Source organism: Castanea sativa, chromosome 1 (genome assembly GCF_040712315.1).
Source record: "Castanea sativa cultivar Marrone di Chiusa Pesio chromosome 1, ASM4071231v1".
NCBI lineage: Eukaryota > Viridiplantae > Streptophyta > Magnoliopsida > Fagales > Fagaceae > Castanea > Castanea sativa.
Window position 1 is genome coordinate 89,153,643 of NC_134013.1, and position 21,038 is coordinate 89,174,680.

At 33.2% G+C, this 21,038-nt stretch overlaps 1 protein-coding gene across 1 annotated transcript; it reads left to right on the plus strand.

The window, feature by feature from the left end:
* Positions 1-17,100: 17,100 nt before the first annotated feature.
* Positions 17,101-19,986, plus strand: LOC142636778 (receptor-like protein 7). The gene has a single exon (XM_075811077.1). It carries the CDS (start codon positions 17,101-17,103, stop codon positions 19,984-19,986), a length of 2,886 nt encoding a protein of 961 aa, XP_075667192.1.
* The last annotated feature ends 1,052 nt before the right edge of the window (positions 19,987-21,038 follow it).

Here is a 21,038-nt window from a genome sequence, read left to right on the forward strand (position 1 = left end):
GTGTAACGTAGTGTGCTACTACCTTTTTTCTTTCTTGTTTTGATGTACGTTGGACCGGCTAGCAGCCTGCATTAATGTATTGTATGTAAAAAGTAATGATAACTTTATTGAATTTTCTTTTTCAAATAGATTTCAGTTATTTATGTATGGAATAGAGTTCTTCAATGACTACAATTTTTTCTCTATAACTCACAATTAACCACTCCAAAATTGTCATAGAATTTGTAAGACAAATTGTGTCAATAGAATTTCTCTATGAAATAATGCAGCTATTTAACTAAAGGTCAATGAACAGTTGCATCTTTGCCCTCTTAACTAGAGGCGAGCAGGTGGATTTGGATTAGCAGGTTTCATCGGAAGTTTATGTTGTGCAGTTTATAAGATTATAGATACTTTGATATATGCCACACAAATGTATCAATAAGTATTATATATGAACAAACCTTGATTGTTTAACACCGTACTGTATTCACACTCTTTCACAATATGTGTAAAGTGTGCACAATTTTAAAAAATGTGGACATTTTGTATGAACGTTGTGTGAAGTAGTGTGAAACAATTATTTTCCTTTAGGAAATAGCCTTCTTTTCAATTGTTCACTAAAAAACATTTATGGTATATATATCAGAGCTTTATAGTCAATGTCTTGCAAATTGCAATTGTTCTTTCTAATAACTAAGTTAAATTCTTGACAGTGGCTGTAATTCTCCTCCTTCATCTTCCACAACCTGTATCTTTATCTGCTATATGTCATGCTCTCAACCCAATCAATGAGTTAGGCGCACTACAACGGTCACACCATTACAAAATTTTAATCTTACAAGTATGTAATGCCTTCTTACAAAAAAGTAACTATTAATTCTAAAAAAATATATTACATTAAATGAAATATTAAAAAAAAAACCTAAATAATTCAATTACCAAAACACTCAATGTATCAATAAAAACAAAAATTGAAAAACCGCGTGCATAGAATACGAAGCAACACAATTATTGAATACTGAATCAGTGAATCTATTGACTTAAAGTTCACAGATGGAGTATAGGAAATTCCACCGTTACTTATATGGCTATATACGATGCCACAGAAGCTTTGACTCGAAACATTATAGCATTTGAGACTTTGAGTTATCTCATTATGGGGAAAGTATTGCATATATTACACGTTACTATTACATATTTTTGAGAGGTGCTACGTCCACAATATTTTCACAATAAATTATAGGTAGTTAGTTGTTATTTGTTCAAATTTAAACTTAACACTAAAATTACTTTTTTTCCCTAACAATAACAACTAGTAACAACCTATCATTTAGAATTTGTTGTAAAAATGTTGTGAACATATCGTTTTTCTTTCACTTCCTTATCAAAACTACCAAAGATATGGATTTATCTTTGAACACTAATTACTGGCATCACTGTGAAAATTTGAACGGATTCTACAAGGACCATTGGCAAAGATGGAGGGCGACGTTAATGCAAGATTATTTTGCTTTATTATGACATGGTGGTATATTTTGCTTTACTTTGCTCAATATTTTCATTGAAAATATTGAGCAAATTACATTTTTCCACCATAAACTGTTATTCTGAGTCTGTAATTACAATTAACCCCTTACACTATTGAAACACAATTGTTTTGCTATTGAGTCTAACAGAATTTAGCATTGAAAAACCAATCTACCATTCTCTCCAAAAGAGACAATTGAGAAATATGGGTTTCAGTTAGCTTAACTGATAAAGTTTTTTATGGTTGAATAAGAGATTTGGAGTTCAATCACTGCCTACACCAAAAACCGATTTGTGTCTTGGTCTGATGATAAAGAGCTATTATCAAGAGCGGATACCATAAGTTGGAACTCTCTACAAAAAATAAAAGAAAAGGACAATTGAAAGATAAGTTGGACTTCAATATTAAATTCCATTAAAGTTAATAGCAAAATATACAATAAGAGGTTAAGTGTAACATAGTTTTAAATTGGGAAGTATCGATTATGAGTTTCAATAGTTTAGGAGGTTAAGTGTAATTAGATGCAATAGTTTATAGTAGAAAAATGTATTTTACTTGAAAATCTTTTGAGTTGTGTTTATTATACAAAAAAATGGAAGGAGAAGAGGTTAAGCTCAAGGCTCAAGCCCATCTAGCATCATAAAATGAACCCAACCCAAAAATCGATACCACAGCCTCACTCTAAGTAGTTTAAAATAAACTTTAATTAAAAATTTAAAACAATGAATTTTAATTATGAAATAAGACAATTTTGAAAATCTTCCCTTAAGCAAAGGGCATGTTAGAACAAAACATTTTCAAAACACCCTACATCATATTATCTAGTTTAAACTACAATTCATTCAATATCAATTTTTCTTGATTTTTTTAATTGTTCTTCTTTCTTCACACACAACCAAGGAAGTCAATACCGTACTGGAAGCCATTTCTTTTGATCAAGAAAATGAAATATTTGTACCAATAAATACCCAACAAAAAAAAAATCGTTACAATAATATTAGAGTCATTGCAATAGTTTATATAAGGTGTTGCAATAAAACTTGAGGTAATAGGTTTGTGCAACAAAAAAATTTCATTGCAATAAACTTTAAATATTTTAATGACAATTTTGATGTAATAATATATTTATTGTTGCAATAAAAAATTTACTACTTCAAATATCCTATAGCAATAAGCTATTATTTCACCAGTTTTATTGTAGTAGATTGCAAATAATTGAATGAGAAAATTCTAACTAATTCTAATTCTAATTATGCACGTGCTTAATAACTCCTGGACATGTCACATTGTAATTGCACTTAATTAGTTTAATGCAAATCCGTCTTACCACAGTACATGCCACAACAGAACACTCACACATCACTGCACATCAAAACACACATTTGACCAAGGACCCTAAAGTTTTCTAATTTCTTCATTGATGACTGGGAGTACAAAAAAATTATACTTGATCATATTTAATTTGTAAAACTTATGAAATTCAGTCATACTATTTTAGTTTACTTGATTTAAGCTACTAGCAAGAACAAACATAAACTTATAGGTTAACTGGCTTCTTCTCTACTGAGAAAGGAACTTTAAGGCTTTAACAATTGAGGTCAAATTCAAAATTGTGGTTCACTAGTTCTATTTTAGTTGTATGTACTTTTAATATCGATTTAAGTAGACATGACCACATTCTCAAGCTGCTTGCAAATGTATACTTATGCGGCAATCACCACTAAGTTGTAATTCTAATTATCTTCATATTATAAATGTGTTATTATTAACATATTTAGTTCTCAACTGTGCCAAAATATTTGTTGTTACGAAAACAATGATATTGACAAATATATGTTTGAGCTTCTGCAGGTGGTAGTGTTGGCCTATTAGTATTGCTTATGGGAGGTTTTCGGATATATTGGGGCCTCAAAAGAAGAAGGCTCATCAAACTCAAAGAAAAATTCTTCCAAAAAAATAGAGGCTTTGTGTTACAAGAGAAACTATCTAATTTCCAAGGATTTGTTGAGAAAATACAAATATTTTTAATGCAAACGAGATATAGAAAGGCCACCAACGATTATGAGAAGAATAGAGTCCTAGGCAAAGGAGGCTTTGGAACCGATTACATAGAAGTGCTTCTAGATAATAGAGTGGTAGCCATTAAGAAGTCCAATATTTATGATAATAATTAAGTTGAGCAATTTAAAAATAAAGTATTTGTGCTTACTCAAATTATCCATAGAAATGTGGTTAAGTTATTGAGTACTTCCAACCTATCTAGTGGTTGGGGTGTTATCAAGGACCATAGAGGCCTTTGGATATTGGGTTTTACTTGATCTATAGGTGTGGTTTCTAGTGTCAATGAACTTTGGACTCTAAGAGATGGCCTTAACATGTGCATAAACCTTAATTTACAAGTGGTAGAAATATAAATTGATGCTAAAGCAGTCCTTGATTTGGTTACCGATACTTATAACAACACCTTACGCCATGTATCTCTCTTATCTTGAATTACGAGAATCTCTCATATAAATACCTCGGATTTATGAAGCATTGTTTTCGTGAGGCTAACCAATGAGTTGGCTAGAAAGTGACATTATCTTCAGCAAGATTTAGTTGTTTTCTATAGTCCTCCTGTGGATGTTTATATTTTGCTTTATTATGACATGGTGGGTATATACTATGAGAGGCCATGTCCTAAATCTTCTTCTTTTTTCTTTTTTTTGGATTAATTCGATAGTTGGGAAAAAGAGATTTGAACTTTGTATGTTTCCATTAAAAACACATGAAAGTACCAATTGAACTATAAGGCTCTTAGCCTAATTTAATTATTTAATATATGACAGTCCTCTATTTACAGGGGAAAATTAACATTTCTCCATATATCTTCAATGAAAATCTGGAGCAAATTACATTTTTTCATCATTGTTAGGGACATATTTTTATGTAATTGGTCTATCCTTTGACAAAAAGCACTTTACTTGTATTTGGGTAAATCTAAATAGGTTCGAGATGATCATTACAAGTGGTTAAATTGAAGACATGAAGATTACTCAAGAACTGTTCAAGAAAAGTGCAACCGGCAGGTCTCGATACCTCCTCGACAGAAGCTCAATCTGTCAAGATTCATTAAAGCTTGACACATGTCTCGATCTATCGAGCTTACGAGATTCAAACTATAGCCAGCAACGTTTTTATTCTAAAAAGCTATTTGTTTATGGATTTGTATAATCCTTATTAGACTAGGAAAGCTCAAGGTTTATGTAAACCTATTTGGAATAGGAGAGCCCATTAAGCTCCTATTTAAAGGAGGTGGAAAAAGAAAAACCTAACCCTAAAAAGTTTCATAAGGTTTTCTTTTTGAAACCCTAACCTCCTCCTACAGAAGAAAGAATTCTTGCTGCATTTCTTGTACGCTTTTAGGTTCTGTAACTAAGCAAAGCCTTTTGCACCAACATTGAAGATTTTATTGGTGTTTCTATGTGAAGTTACTGCAAATCAACTACAACAATCAAAGGAGTAAGCAAGGTTAGTCACGTACTTAGATTCGTGTAAAGGAGTAAGCAAGGTACTGGGATCCGCGCATCGATTGGTTAGTCATGTACTGAGAGCCGTGCATTAAAATGAGAGATTGTCACTGCAAAACAAGTCTAATTGGGTATTGGGGTAATGGTTTAACTATAGGTAGGTATAAGGTACTAAGATTCCTTTACTTGTAACTGCTTGTTGTGATAATAGTGAATTCTCGGAAGTGGTGTCCTTAAATTCGCCCGGTGGGGTTTTGCCTCGGAGGTTTTCTCCATTCATAAACAAATCACTGTGTTAACTTTGTTTTCCGTTGCACTTTATTTTAGTTGGTGATTTGTTTGTACTACCACGTACATTGCATATTAATTTGATTAGTTAATAAACTTGGCTAATTAATCACAATGGGTCAATACATTCTTGGCCTATCAATCATAAACTACTACTTTGAGTCTCTGATTACAATTAACCCTCTATAATATTGAAAACACAATTGTTTTGCTATTGAGGCTAACAGAATTTAGCATTAAAAGACCAATCTACTATTCCACTATTCTCTCAAAATAGACAATCAAGAGATAAACAGGTCATTCAATAATAAATTTCATAAAAGTTAACAAAATAGCTCCTCCAGTTCACTAGTTCAAGCAGAGGTTTTTGCTCTCTCTCTCTCTCTCTCTCTCTCTCTCTCTCACCCACACACACATTACTTTCCTCCTTTAAATTGCTAATCTCTCTTCTCTCTAAGTCTTTCTCTTTCACATTTCTTTTCCTCCTTCAAAACATGGCTTTGCTACTTATGTTGGAACTACTCTTTTGGAACAAGAGAGGGTTGCTACTTCAATGAGTAATTCCTCATCATTTGTTCCGATTCTTCAAGGAATTCAAAGCCACTTCTTCCTAGTAGTAATAATACAAGGAATAAAAATGTACTTTTCATATCCTTAGACGGTGAGCTGAGAGTCTCCACATTTGTAGTTCAAGAGTGCTATAACACATCATTTATTGAATTGAGACACAAATCATTCCAACTCACCACATCAAAGTTTTCCATCTTGTTTAAGAAGAATAAGTTCACAGTGGTCAATTGTGACATATATGCCAGTTTTAGCGATTCAATCACTTATATGAACGATACTTCATTGATACAAACATACAAAAGTGGATGCATAGTAGATAGGTCTTTCTCCAACATATGTTGTTGTCAAACTTCTATTCCACCCGGTGTAACAAATATTAGTGTTGAAACTTGGGCCATTGGAGTGGAAATCTACAAGTACAATTCATGTTATACGACTTTTCTGGAGAATAAAATGCAAACTTTTTCTTTATAGATATTCATGATGCAAGAAAAATAAAGAATGTTCTTGTGGTGCTTGATTAAGCAATTGGCCATGAGACATGTCAACATGTTCAAAAATATTTGACAAGATATGCATGTAAGACAATGCATAGTAAGTGTTACCATTCCAACAACGGACATGGATATTGTTGCAAGTGCTTCTATGGCTTTTAAGGAAACACATACCTCCTTTATGGTTGTCAAGGTACATTACAAAAAAAAAAAAATGTTTATTGCAACAAAAAAAAAATTGTTGCAATAATATTAGAGCCATTGCAATAGTTTATGCAAGGTGTTGCAATAAAATTTAAGGTAATAAGTTTGTGCTACAAAAAATTTTCTTGCAGTAAACTCTCTCACATTTCTCTGTCACATTTCAAAGTCTTTCTCTCTCACATTTTTTTCCTCCTTCAAAACATGGCTTTGCTACTTCTGTTGGTAATCTTAGTTGCCAAAGTAGCAGTAGCATTTCAACCTGATTCCAACTGCATACGGAGCTAAGGGTCATTAACTATCCCTTACTCTTTTGGAACTACTCTTTTGGAACAAGGGAGAGTTGCTACTTCAATGAGTAATTCCTCATCATTTGTTCTGATTCTTCAGGGACTTCAAAGCCACTTCTTCCTAGTAGTAATAATACAAGGATTAAAAATGTACTTTCCACATCCTTAAACAGTGAGCTAAGAGTCTCTACATTTGTAGTTCAAGAGTGCTATAACACATCATTTATTGAATCGAGACACAAATTATTCCAGCTCACCACATCAAAGTTTTCCATCTCGTTTAAGAAAAATAAGTTCACAGCAGTCGGTTATGACAACTATGCCGGTTTTAGTGGTTCAATTACTTATATGGATAATACTTCAATGATACAAACTTACAAAAGTGGATGCATTGCATCCTGTAGCAGATTTGATGACATAGTAAATTGGCCTTTCCCCAACATAGGTTGTTGCCAAACTTCTATCCCACCCGATGTAACAAATATTAGTGTTGAAATTTGGGCCGTTAGAGTGGAAATATACAAGTACAATTCATGTTATAGGACTTTTCTGGTAGAACAAAATGTAAACAACTTTTTCTTTATAGCTATTCGTGATGCAAGAAAAATAAAGGTTGTTCCTGTGGTGCTTGATTGAGCAGTTGGCCATAAGACATGTCAACTTGTTCAAAATAATTTGACAAGATATGCATTTAAGGCAATGCAAAGTGAGTGTTACGTTTCCAACAACGGTCTTAGATATTGTTGCAAGTGCTTCTATGGCTTTCAAGGAAACCCAAACCTCCTTTATGGTTGTCAAGGTACACTACAAAAAAAGTTTATTACAAAAAAAAAGAAAAAAAAAATTGTTGCAATAATATTAGAGTCATTGCAATAGTTTATGCAAGGTGATGCAATAAAATTTAAGGTAATAGGTTTGTGCTACAAAAAATTTCGATGCAATAAACTCTCTCTCACATTTCTAAGTCTTTCTCTGTCACATTTCTTTTCCTCCTTCAAAACATGGCTTTGCTACTTCTATTGGTAATCTTAGCCGCCAAAGTAGCAGTAGCATTTCAGCCTGATTCTAACTGCATACGCAGCTAAGGGTCATTAACCATCCCTTATTGCTTTTGGAACTACTCTTTTGGAACAAGGGAGGGTTGCTACTTCAATGAGTAATACCTCATCATCTGTTCTAATTCTTCAGGGATTTCAAAGCCACTTCTTCCTAGTAGTAATAATACAAGGAATGAAAATGTACTTTCCATATCCTTAGATGATGAGCTAAAAGTCTCCACATTTATAGTTCGATAGTGCTACAACACATCATTTATTGAATCGAGACACAAATCATTCCAACTCACCATATCAAAGTTTTCCATCTTGTTTAAAAAGAATAAGTTCACAGCGGACAGTTGTGACATTTATGCCGGTTTTAGCGTTTCAATCACTTATATGAACAATACTTCAATGATACAAACTTACAAAAGTGGATCCATTGCATCCTCTAGCAGATTTGATGACATAGTATATGGGTCTTTCTCCAACATAAGTTGTTGCCAAACTTCTATCCCATGCGATGTAACAAATGTTAGTGTTGAAATTTGGGCCGTTGGAGTGGAAATCTACAAGTACAATTCATGTTATATAACTTTTCAGGTAGAACAAAATGCAAACAAATTTTTCTTTATAAATATTCGTAATGCAAGAAAAATAAAGACTATTCCTGTAGTGCTTGATTGAGCAATTGGCCATAAGACATGTCAACATGTTCAAAAAAATTTGACAAGATATGCATGTAAGGCAATGCATAGTGAGTGTTACAATTCCAACAACGGTCCTGGATATTGTTGAAAGTGCTTCTATGGCTTTCAAGAAAACCCATACCTCCTTTATGGTTGTCAAGGTACACTACCAAAAAAAATGTTTATTACAACCAAAAAAAAAATGTTGCAATAATATTAAAATCAATGCAATAGTTTATGCAAGGTGTTACAATAAAATTTAAGGTAATAGATTTGTGCTACAAAAAAATTTGTTGCTATAAACTTTCTTTTACATTTCTCTGTCACATTTCTAAGTCTTTCTCTCTCACATTTCTTTTCCTCCTTCAAAACATGGCTTTGCTACTTCTGTTGGTAATCTTAGCTGCCAAAGTAGCAGTAGCATTTCAGCCTGATTCCAACTGCATACGCAGCTGAGGGTCATTAACTATTCCTTACTCTTTTGGAACTACTGTTTTGGAATAAGGGGGGGTTGCTACTTCAATGAGTAATTCCTCATCATTTGTTCCAATTCTTTAGGAACTTCAAAGCCACTTCTTCCTAGTAGTAATAATAGAAGGAATGAAAATGTACTTTCCATATCCTTAGACGGTGAGCTAAGAGTCCCCACATTTGTAGTTTGAGAGTGCTACAACACGTCATTTATTGAATCGAGGCACAAATCATTACAACTCATCACATCAAAGTTTTCCATCTCGTTTAAGAAGAATAAGTTCATAACGGTCAGTTATGACATCTATGCCGGTTTTAGTGGTTCAATCACTTATATGAACAATACTTCAATGATACAAACTTACAAAAGTGGATGCATAGTAAATGGGTCTTTCTCCAACATAGGTTGTTGTCAAACTTTTATTCCACCCGGTGCAACAAATATTAGTGTTGAATTTTGGGCCATTGGAGTGAAAATCTACAAGTACAATTCATGTTATACGACTTTTGGTAGAACAAAATGCAAACAACTTTTCTCTATAGATATTCGTGGTGCAACAAAAATAAATACTGTTCCCGTGGTGTTTGATTAAGCAGTTTGCCATAAGACATGTCAACATGTTCAAAAAAATTTGACAAGATATGCATGTAAGGCAATGCATAGTGAGTGTTACCATTCCAACAACGTATCTGGATATTGTTCCAAGTGCTTCTATGGCTTTCAAGGAAATTCATACCTCTTTTATGGTTGTTAAGGTACATCACAAAAAAAAAAAAAAATGTTTATTACAGCAAAAAAAAATTGTTGCAATAATATTAGAGTTGTTGCAATAGTTTATGCAAGGTGTTGCAATAAAATTTAAGGTAATAAGTTTTTGCTACAAAAAATTTCGTTGCAACAAACTTTCTCTCACATTTCTAAGTCTTTCTCTCTCACATTTCTTTTCCTCCTTCAAAACGTGGCTTTGCTACTTCTATTGGTAATCTTAGCTGCCAAAGTAGTAGTAGCATTTCAGCCTGATACCAACTGCATACGCAACTAAGGGTCATTAACTACCCCTTACTCTTTTGGAACAACTATTTTGGAACAAGGGAGAGGTTCTACTTCAATGAGTAATTCCTCATCATTTTTTCCAATTCTTCAGGGACTTCAAAGCCACTTCTTCCTAGTAGTAATAATAGAAGGAATGAAAATTTACTTTCCATATCCTTAGACAGTGAGCTAAGAGTCTCCACATTTGTAGTTCAAGAGTGCTATAACACATCATTTATTGAATCGAGACATAAATCATTCCAATTCACCACATCAAAGTTTTCCATCTCATTTAAGAAGAATAAGTTCGCAGCGGTCGGTTGTGACATCTATGCCGGTTTTAGCGGTTCAATCACTTATATGAACAATACTTCAATGAAACAAACTTACAAAAGTGGATGCATTGCATCCTGTAGCAATTTTGATGACATAGTAAATGGGTCTTTCTCCAACATAGGTTGTTGCCAAACTTCTATCCCACCTGGTGTAACAAATATTAGTGTTGAAATTTGGGTCGTTGGAGTGGCAATCTACAAGTACAATTCATGTTATACGACTTTTCTGGTAGAACAAAATGCAAACAACTTTTTCTTTATAGCTATTCGTGATGCAAGAAAAATAAAGATTGTTAATGTGGTGCTTGATTGAGCAATTGGCCATGAGACATGTCAACATGTTCAAAAATAATTTGACAAGATATGTATGTAAGGCAATGCAAAGTAAGTGTTACGATTGCAACAACAGTCCCAGATATTGTTGCAAAGGCTTCTATGGCTTTCAAGGAAACCCGTACCTCCTTTATGGTTATCAAGGTACACTAAAAAAATGTTTATTACAAAAAAAAAAATGTTGCAATAATATTAGAGTCATTGCAATAGTTTATGCAAGGTGTTGCAATAAAATTTAAGGTAATATGTTTGTAACGACCCAAGGAAAAGCGCTAGTCACATCTGCGCTATACCTCAAAAGGACTAGTCACAATTGAAGCTCTTTGTAGTTGTTAATAAAGCTCGGATCTACCTAGTAAATACCCGATGTGGGACTCATCACACACCCACACAGATCACACAATCAATCAAATTGGGGCATCACAATCTTCCCCACTTAAATCCCTAAAGTCCTCATTAAAGCCCACTTTGTAGAGTAGTGTCTCCGAGCCCACACGGGGTTACTAGGCCGGCTCTAATACCATATATAACGACCCAAGGAAAAGCACTTGTCACATTTGCGCTATACCTCAAAAGGACTAGTCACAATTGAAGCTCCTTGTAGTTGTTAATAAAGCCCAGGTCTACCTAGTAAATACCTGATGTGGGACTCATCACACACCCACACAGATCACACAATCAATCAAATTGGGGCATCACAATGTTTGTGCTACAAAAAATTTCATTGCAATAAACTTTCTCTCACATTTCCAAGTGTTTCTCTCTCACATTTCTTTTCCTCCTTCAAAACATGGCTTTGCTACTTTTGTTGGTAATCTTAGCCGCCGATGTAGAAGTAGCATTTCAGTCTGATTTTAACTGCATACGCAGCTAAAGGTCATGCATCCCTTACTCTTTTGAAACTACTCTTTTGAAACATGGGAGGGTTGCTACCAAGGAAGTCAATTTCGTATCAAAGATCGCACCGGTTTGGTAAGAAAAATGAAATATTTCGATACCGACTAATATCTGTATACCATTTCGGAATTATTGCTAATTATATATATATATATATATATATATATTTATATATACCATTATATATTTATATATTAATTAGTCAAACTTCATACGATTTAATGAAAATATTTAAAATTATAAACTTATATCTCATTTAATAAATATATATATATATATAATTTTATTTTTCTTCTTTTCTTTGTCATTTTCAAGATTGCACGACAATAGTAGTTAGTGTGTACAGTTCATAGTTGAACTTAGGAGAAAAAAATGAAAATGGAGCAAAAGAAAAAGTTATTTAAGTTTGATTTGATGTTCACATGGGTCACTAACTCAAACACACAAAACAATAAAAGTAAAACAAGAAAAAATTATTTAATTAACCTTGTGTCAACAGACTCAACACATAAAATGAGAAAAGACAAGTAAAAAGTTTTTTTTTTTTTTTAAGAATAAACGGCAGACAAGTAAAAAGAATTTGAAAAGGCAAATGAAATAGAACAGAAGAAAGAGGCAATTGGTATGGTCGTATGAGGAAGAAGAAGAAGGGAGTTCGACCAAATGGGATCACCTTCAGTAACGTACTCACAACGGCAATGTGAGGGAAAATAAATCAGAATGTTACTAATATTAGATCTGTAAGAAATTTTTTTTCTTTTCTTTTCTTTTTTTCAAATCTGAAAGTCTTGATTTTTCTGTTTTGGACCTGTATAAGTTTTTCGGCCAAAATACAATATTTGCTCCGATAAGGCCGAAATAACCCGATATGACCGGTATTTGAACTGGTACGAAACAAATGTGTTTCTGTACCGGTTTTGATTCTGGTAAGAAAAATTCCAGCTGTACTGACCAGTACAGTACAAAATTGACTCTCTTGGTTGCTACTTCAATAAGTAATTCCTCATCATTTGTTCTAATTCTTCAAGGACTTCAAAGCCTCTTCTTCTTAGTAGTAATAATACAAGGAAAGAAAATGTACTTCCATATCCTTAGACAGTGAGCTAAGAGTCCCCACATTTGTGGTTTGAGAGTGCTACAACACGTCATTTATTGAATCGAGGCACAAATCATTACAGCTCATCACATCAAAGTTTTCCATCTCGTTTAAGAAGAATAAGTTCACAGCGGTCAGTTATGACATCTATGTCGGTTTTAGCGGTTCAATCACTTATATGAACGATACTTCAATGATACAAACTTACAAAAGTGTTTCAAGAAAAACAATGTAATAAAATTATCTATCATTTGTAACTAAATTATACACTTAACCTTGGAACCAAAAATAGGTGAGTTCCAGTTAGCTCAACTGGTAAAGTCTCTGATGAGTGTATAAGAGATCTGGGGTTCAATCCCCACCTACACCAAAAACTGATTGGTGTCTTGGTCTGATGATAAAGAGTTATCATCAGGAACGAACGCTATAAGTTGAAACTCTCTCAAAAAAAATCTTGGAACCATAAATAGAAGTAATACTTTTCATATTATTCTTGATGTAAACATTGGATATATACATTGAAAGCAGTAAATGTGACATCTAGCCCTTGTCACTGTTCTTAAAATGTAAACCCTTGATTCTTTATCATCTTATCTACAATAGTGGCTTCCATCCTCTTGTTCTTCTCAATAACCTCTTCCTTATTATCCACAATACATCTGCAACTTTAAAAAGGAATCTCCTCTTTTGTTGTAGTTATCACCTTTGGTTAAAACTTTTTTCTTTTGCAGTGTAAGAAGTCTTACATTCAACAATTGATAGAGGAGCGAAAGCATTATGGGCGTTACCACTATTTAATTACATGCATATCAATTTGACTACGTAAGTGTTTCAAGTTAGAAGTAAGATCTAAAGTTTTCTTCAAGATATATATATGTGTGTGTGTGTGTTAAAATCCATTTGTTCAATCCTTTTGTTATCAATGCCTCTATTCTTTATTCATTTATTAGTTTAAAATCATACCCAAGTTTTTGTTTGATGTACCATACTTGTTCATCCACAATGGTTCACAAAATTCACCTTCTATACCTTCATCGTTCACCCCCACTTATTCAATTGCTAAGAACAAACTTCTCACTCCCTCACTCTGTGTTCCTTCAAGCCCATAGTTAGCATGCAATGAATCAGATCTATATTTTTAGCTCTAATACTTGCAAAGGATTGTAACACAACATGAGCAGGTTAGGGCTTTTAATCCTCAATATTATATTAGAGCCATCAAATGGACCAATTAATAAACCCCCCCCCCCCCCTCGACTAACTACATAATTTGATAAATTACAACCAATTAAATAGTAAAGGAAAAAAAAATAACGAAAAATTGTTACAAAATACAATTCCTTACCGCAGGGAATTTTTAAAAAAGCAAAATGAGAAGGCGTGAAGGGACAGAGTTTTGGTCTAACTTTGTACTGGGTTTTTTTTTTTTTTTTAAGAGAGAGAGAGAGAGAGAGAGAGAGAGATTCTATTAGATTTTTTTTTAAAGAGAATAAACTCCTTAGTTAGTGGGCAAATGTTAATGATTCAAGGAAATATTAAAGCAAACAAAGAGTCTTGACTATTCAATTACCTTATATCTCGGTTTAAGGCTAATGAGTACATAAAATTTGAAGTTAAAACTAGTATTTTATTACGAACCAGTGTAACAAAATGGCCAACCAATTGACCTGGCAGTGTTTCTCAACAAAAAAAAAAAAAAAAAATGGCCTGGCAGTGCCTTAAAAAGATGAGTTACCAAAGATATTATAAAATTTAAATAAATAAATAAACCATATGTGTTACAGGAAACAAATTATATTAATTATTATTATTATCCTAAAGAGAAATGATATGTTCACAACATTTTTACAACATTTTTACAACAAATCCTAAGTGCCAGGATGTTACTGGTTGTTATTGTTGGGGCAAAAAAGTAATCTTAGTGTTAGGTTCAAATTTGAACCAATTACAACTAACCACCTATGATTTGTTGTAAAAATATTGTGGACGTAGCACCTCTCTATCCTAAAATTCAAATGAGAATGGCAATAAATAGTAGTGTGAAATTCAAAGTGGTACGAGTGGTGTAAGTGTATTTAAATAGAAAGCTTTTCTTGTCTCATAAAAATAAGTAAAACAACTGACAATTTTTTTCCTTTATTTGATGTGTAATACAAAAGGACGTGTATGATACTTATGGGTCATATTTAATTGTCCTAATTTAAACCCAAATCACCTTAAATATGGTAGAATATTAATGAAATTAATTGTGAATATTTAAGAGCATTTAAGAGCAAATGTATTGACATGTATAAATAATTTTTTGATACGGCCGGGGCCTAATTCGTCCATAGACGAAGTTTAGCTACAAAATTTGTTGTAGCTTTAGGCTACAAACTCATGCAATAAAATAAATATTACTATATATTTTGAAAATCTAACCATTAAATTGCATATTCTTTACGCTCTTAATACACATGTCAAATTTTGTGTCAATCGAATGTTATTTACTATATAATCTATAAACTTATATTTTATGTATGATTTTAAATTACAAAAACTTGCAATTTAAAATTTTATTGATGACATAGCTATTAATCTTTAATTTTCTTGAAAATTTGCAAATATGGAGGATATAAGAAGAAGATGTTATTCAATAAAAAGATATTGAGTGAGTTTGTAACCTAAGGCTACAATCGATTTTGTAGCCTAAGGCTATAATTGATTTTGTAATTAAACTTTGTCCTTCGTCCTTTGTCCATATCATATCAATTTAATATAGGAAGTTGACATTTGTCTTTGAAAATGAATAAGTGTTATCGTAATATGTATTCACCAATTTTGGAATCTAACTTTTATAATATATTATTATAGATATTATAAAATATAAATAGATAGATAGATAAATGTGTTTTTTTTTTTTTTGATACTTAATAAATGTGCATATTAAACATCTAAATTTGCATGGTCTCACATTTGTTTCTTTTACATCATTCATTAATGATTCAGAACAATAATATTGGATCGATCAAACAACAGAATTGAAGACTGTCAACTAACCTGCTGATAATCTTCCTAGGCAGATGTAAGTTGTAACTAATACCATAAAGAATAATTTGTATCAGGATAATCTTTCAGAGTCTGACTGTTATTATTACTCAGATAACAGAAAACTATAAGTTTCTGTAGTGCTTTAGAAAATAAAAAGTAGAAAATCGAAGGAAACAATGGCAGGAGCTCCAAGTTTCATTTTGTTACTTCAAATTTCAAACTCGTATTCAGAGAAATTCACACTCCCAATATAGTTTCGAAAATACTTTTAAGGGCTTATTTAAGACTTAAGAGCCTGCCTGCATCAGTGCTTCTATTTACACTTCAAGTTCACTATTTATTACATAAATTTTTCAAGGGAACCAAACAGAAAATAGTCTGAAAAAATTAATCAAAGAAAAACATTGTAAAATTAAATCTTACCTTGGAATTTGAGTTCCGTAGTTTGAATGTTGAATTGATTCCCAGTACTCACAACTATGAATATTAATCCAAAAGATGAAAACAATGTCCAAAAAAAATGTACTAGTTAAATTATTTCTTTGATACATCTAGTTGAGTTTGATAGACTTGAATCTTAAATATCTTTGTTTGAAATATCAAGAAGTAACAATCAATTGAATTACAAGGCGAGGAAGGAATTAAGTCTAAATATCTATTTTGGAAATTGTGAGAGGTGATAGTTTGTTTTTTTTTTTTTTTTTTTTTTTTTCAACTTATAGTGCGGGAATAGAATCTCAGATTTTTTATTTGAAACAAAAAATTTTACCAATTGAACTAATTAGAACCCACAAATAACAATTGAATTACAAAGTTTTTGGCAAGAAATTGACTAAATTGATACCGCTCAATTTAGGAAGAAAGGACCAAAAATAATATTTTACCTAAATTGTAGTCGGTAAAACCGTAAAAGTTTTTTATTTTTTTGAGAAGATAGTTGGTAAAAGTTTGATTTACCAAGAAACGTTATTCACGTTTGCATGTCGTCAACTTCATAAACCAAGAAATTCCGCAAGTGCTTGCTTCCTAACGCGGCCACTAAGTTAAAGAAGTGGGACGGCAACGTTTTCAAAAGTGAATTAAAGTTATCAGTTTTTTTATAGTTAAAGGACCGTTGTACAGTTCATCAAAAAAGGACTGTTATACAGTTTCTCAGTTTTTTAAAGAATATGGGTTTGGTATGGTACGAGGTGAATATGAAATGTCTAACAGTCACTCCAATAGAAGGGAAGATTCAAATTAATAAAATCCTTCTTTTGCATTCCTTAATTTCTTATATAAGAGCGAATAAACAAGGTTGATTTACAATCATAAGTTATGGCATCCTCTTTATATCATTTAAAATTTGTGTACTTGATTTCTCTCCTCTCAATGTTTCATCTCATAGCCATTCACTCGTTTTCCTCAATGCAGCATCTTTGCCATGGTCACGAAAGGTCTTACTTGTTGCAATTTAAGGAAAGCTTTGTCATCATCAACAACGACAAGTCTATTTCCTTTGATCCTTGGGCTTATCCCAAGGTTGCATCCTGGAAATTAGAAGGAAACAGCAGTGACTGCTGCTCATGGGATGGGGTAGAGTGTGATGAGTTCACGGGCCATGTCATTGGTCTTGACCTCCATAGCAGCTATCTCTACGGCTCTATTAACTCTAGCAACAGCCTTTTCAATCTTGTTCATCTCCAAAGGCTTAACCTTGCTGACAATCATTTTAACCACTCTCAAATTCCATCCACAATTTCCAATCTATCCAAACTAACATATCTCAATCTCTCTAATTCTACTTTTTCTAGTCAAATCCCATTAGAACTTTCACAATTGTCCCAAATGTCATCCCTGGATCTTTCTTCCAACCATTTGGAAATCAAGAAGCCAAGTCTAGGGCGACTACTTGAAAATTTAACCCGCCTAGAAAATCTTGATTTGAGTTTGGTGAGCATAATATCCACTGTGCCTAATATTTTGGCAAATTTGTCTTCTTTAACGTCCCTTCGTTTACGTGACTGCAAATTGCATGGGGAATTTCCAGCAGGCATCTTTAAGCATCCAAATTTACAAGTTCTTGATGTGCAACTCAATGAAGGTCTCACCGGTTATCTGCCTGACTTTCAATGGAGCAGTCCCCTTGAGGAAATGATTCTTGCACAGACAAGTTTCTCAGGTAAACTACCAGCTTCAATAGGAAACCTTGGCTCTTTGACTAAAATTGATATGAGGAGATGCAACTTCTCTGGGCACATTCCATCTTCACTTGGTAACCTCACTCATCTAAATTTTCTGCTTCTTTCGCTTAACACTTTCAAGGGCCACATTCCATCTTCCTTAGGAAACCTCATCCAACTTTCTTTTCTACACCTTAACGAAAATGAACTAACTGGTCCAATCCCTTTTGAGCTTGCAAACCTGACACAGCTGACTCACCTTTTTCTATTTTATAATTTTATTAGTGGTCAAATTCCTTTTGGGCTTATGAACCTCACAAAATTATCTGTCTTGGAACTTGCGGGCAACCACCTTTCAGGCCAGATTCCAACCTCAATCTTTAACCTTAAGAATCTTGAATGTCTTGATCTTTCCATGAACAACTTTACTGGCAAAGTGGAGTTTGACAAGTTTGTTAAGCTCAGAAAATTAACTTCCTTGTATCTATCTGATTGTGGGGTTTCATTAATTATTAGTGAAAATACTACACATCAAAAGTTCGAAAATTTAGGATTCGATAGGTGCAACTTGAGCAAGTTTCCAGACTTCCTAGCAGACCAAGTTGAACTAAAATGGCTAGAACTAGGCACCAACAACATTCATGGTCAAGTACCGGAATGGTTTTGGAACGTGAGTAAAGAAACTTTAGAGGTTATCGACCTTTCTGAAAACTTTCTTACAAGCCTTGGTCAACATCCAATTCCTCTTCCTTGGACCCGTCTAGCCATTTTAGACCTCACGTCTAACAAGCTCCTAGGATCACTTCCAATTCCATCCTTCTCTATCTTGGAATATCATGTATCAAACAATTCATTCATTGGAAAAATTCCAGAGTTGATTTGTAACATGAGTTCTCTTCAGGTCCTTGATTTGTCAATTAACAACTTAAGTGGTTCACTTCCTCAATGCTTGCACAACTTTGGTGATTCTCTGCTCATATTGGATTTACGAAGGAACACAATCGAAGGAAGCATCCCACAAACTTGGACAAATGGAAGCAAATTATTGATGATTAGCTTCAGCCAGAACAAGTTTCAAGGGAGGTTACCAAGATCTTTGGCCAAGTGTATAATGTTGAAGGCCCTTGATTTCAGTAATAACCAATTCAAGGATACTTTTCCGTCATGGTTAGGAACCCTTCAAAATTTAAAGATTCTCATTTTGCGGTCCAACAAATTCCATGGCCCAATAAGGACTCATGAAGAAAAATATGAGTTTCCCAGCTTGCAAATCTTTGACCTCTCTTACAATAGTTTTACTGGAAGTTTGCCATTAAAATTCTTTCAGTATTCCAATTCTTCTAGATTTGATCATGCAAACCACTTAACATATATTGAAGTAACTTCATCCTTCATTTTGCAAAACAATTTTCTAAATCTCGAATGGGGTTTTGATTATAGTTTCGCAATAATAATGACAAACAAAGGAGTGGTCACGATTTACATGAAGGTCCAGGAATTGTTCATAGCCCTTGATTTCTCAAGTAATAGATTTGTCGGAGATATTCCAAAATCCATTGGAAATTTAAATTTAAAAGGACTTCGTTTGCTCAATATTTCCAATAACATTCTCACTAGCCACATCCCACAAAGTTTAATAAACCTTGTAGATCTGGAATCACTAGACCTTTCTCAAAACAAGCTATTTGGGGAAATCCCACAACAGCTAACGCAACTTACTTTCCTGGCATTCTTCAATGTTTCTAATAATCATCTCATGGGACCTATTCCACAAGGAAAACAATTTAATACTTTCCCAAGCAATTCATTTGAAGGAAATCTAGGATTGTGTGGAAGCCCATTGACAAAGAAATGTAAGAATTATGAGGTTTCACTGCCATCACCTTCAACTCCTGAAGAGAGTCAAGATTCAGGGTCTCCATTTCAATTTGGTTGGAAAATTGTTTTGCTTGGGTATGGATTTGGACTAGTTGTTGGAGTGACAATTGGGCACATTGTGAGTGCAAGGAATCCAGATTTGTTAATGAAGACCTTCGGATGAGAAAACTGGTGAGGGGATTGATTTAAGTTGTTGGATAGATGTCTTCTGAGGATATGACATTTTTACATTATGCTCTTATCAACTTTTTTTCCTTGTTTAGTAATATTAGTGATTATGTTGTAACTTGTAAAGTCTCTTGTCGTCGAATAAGAGATTTTGGGTTCTTGTAGTTTTTGTTGGGTTGAAAGGGAAGCAAATGCTTTTGCCCATGTTATGGCTAAAGTTGCTACCCTCAAATCCTTTTTCAATTGTAATAAGAACTCTATGCCTGAGTCTGTTCAGGATGGGTGGAGGAAGGATGTTGTCTTTGTTTGTGCTTAATGAATTTGATGCGTAAAAAAATAAAAATTTCTTTGTTGGTGTGCTCCTATTTTTCTTTATTGTTTTGATGTACGTTGGACCAACCAGCATTAATGTATCGTACGTAAAAAGTAACTATGACTGTATTGATTCTTCTTTTTTAGATAGACTTTAGTTATTTATTATGTATGGAATAGAATTGTTCAATGACCACAATTTTTCTCTATCACTCACAATCAACCACTCTAGAATTGTCATAAAATTTGTAGGGGTAATTGCATTAAAGCTACATGTGATTTGGCCAGTTTTAACAAAGCCTACTTGTGGTTTAAAAGTTATCACTTAACCTACTTGAGATGCCCTCCATTAGACAACTGTAACTCACCTCTCTCATTTCACCGATAAAAACTATAAAAAAAAAATTTAAATCATGATCTAAAAGTGACATTTGTAAGAATTGTGAGAGTTTTTATACTTTCACTCAAGAACACTAAAAGCAAAACCCAGATCAATCCAAAACTAGATCTAGAACCCAACTTAAAACAAAAACTTTCTAAGACTCAAGGTCAATGCCAAAACCTTTGTCAAAGATCAGTGATTGAAAAAAAATTCACAAAATACTAAAAACCCAGGTCTGTTAAGGCTTGTAAAAATAAATAAATAAATAAAAGCTCATCTTCTTCTCTTTTTCCTTGCTCCAAAACCACTTTTATCTTTCAAGTGTTCCATTCAAAACCAAAAACCCACATGCT

Excerpts from the sequence above, each read along its gene's own strand:
- LOC142636778 (XM_075811077.1), top strand. The coding sequence starts at position 17,101 with ATGGCATCCTCTTTATATCATTTAAAATTTGTGTACTTGATTTCTCTC.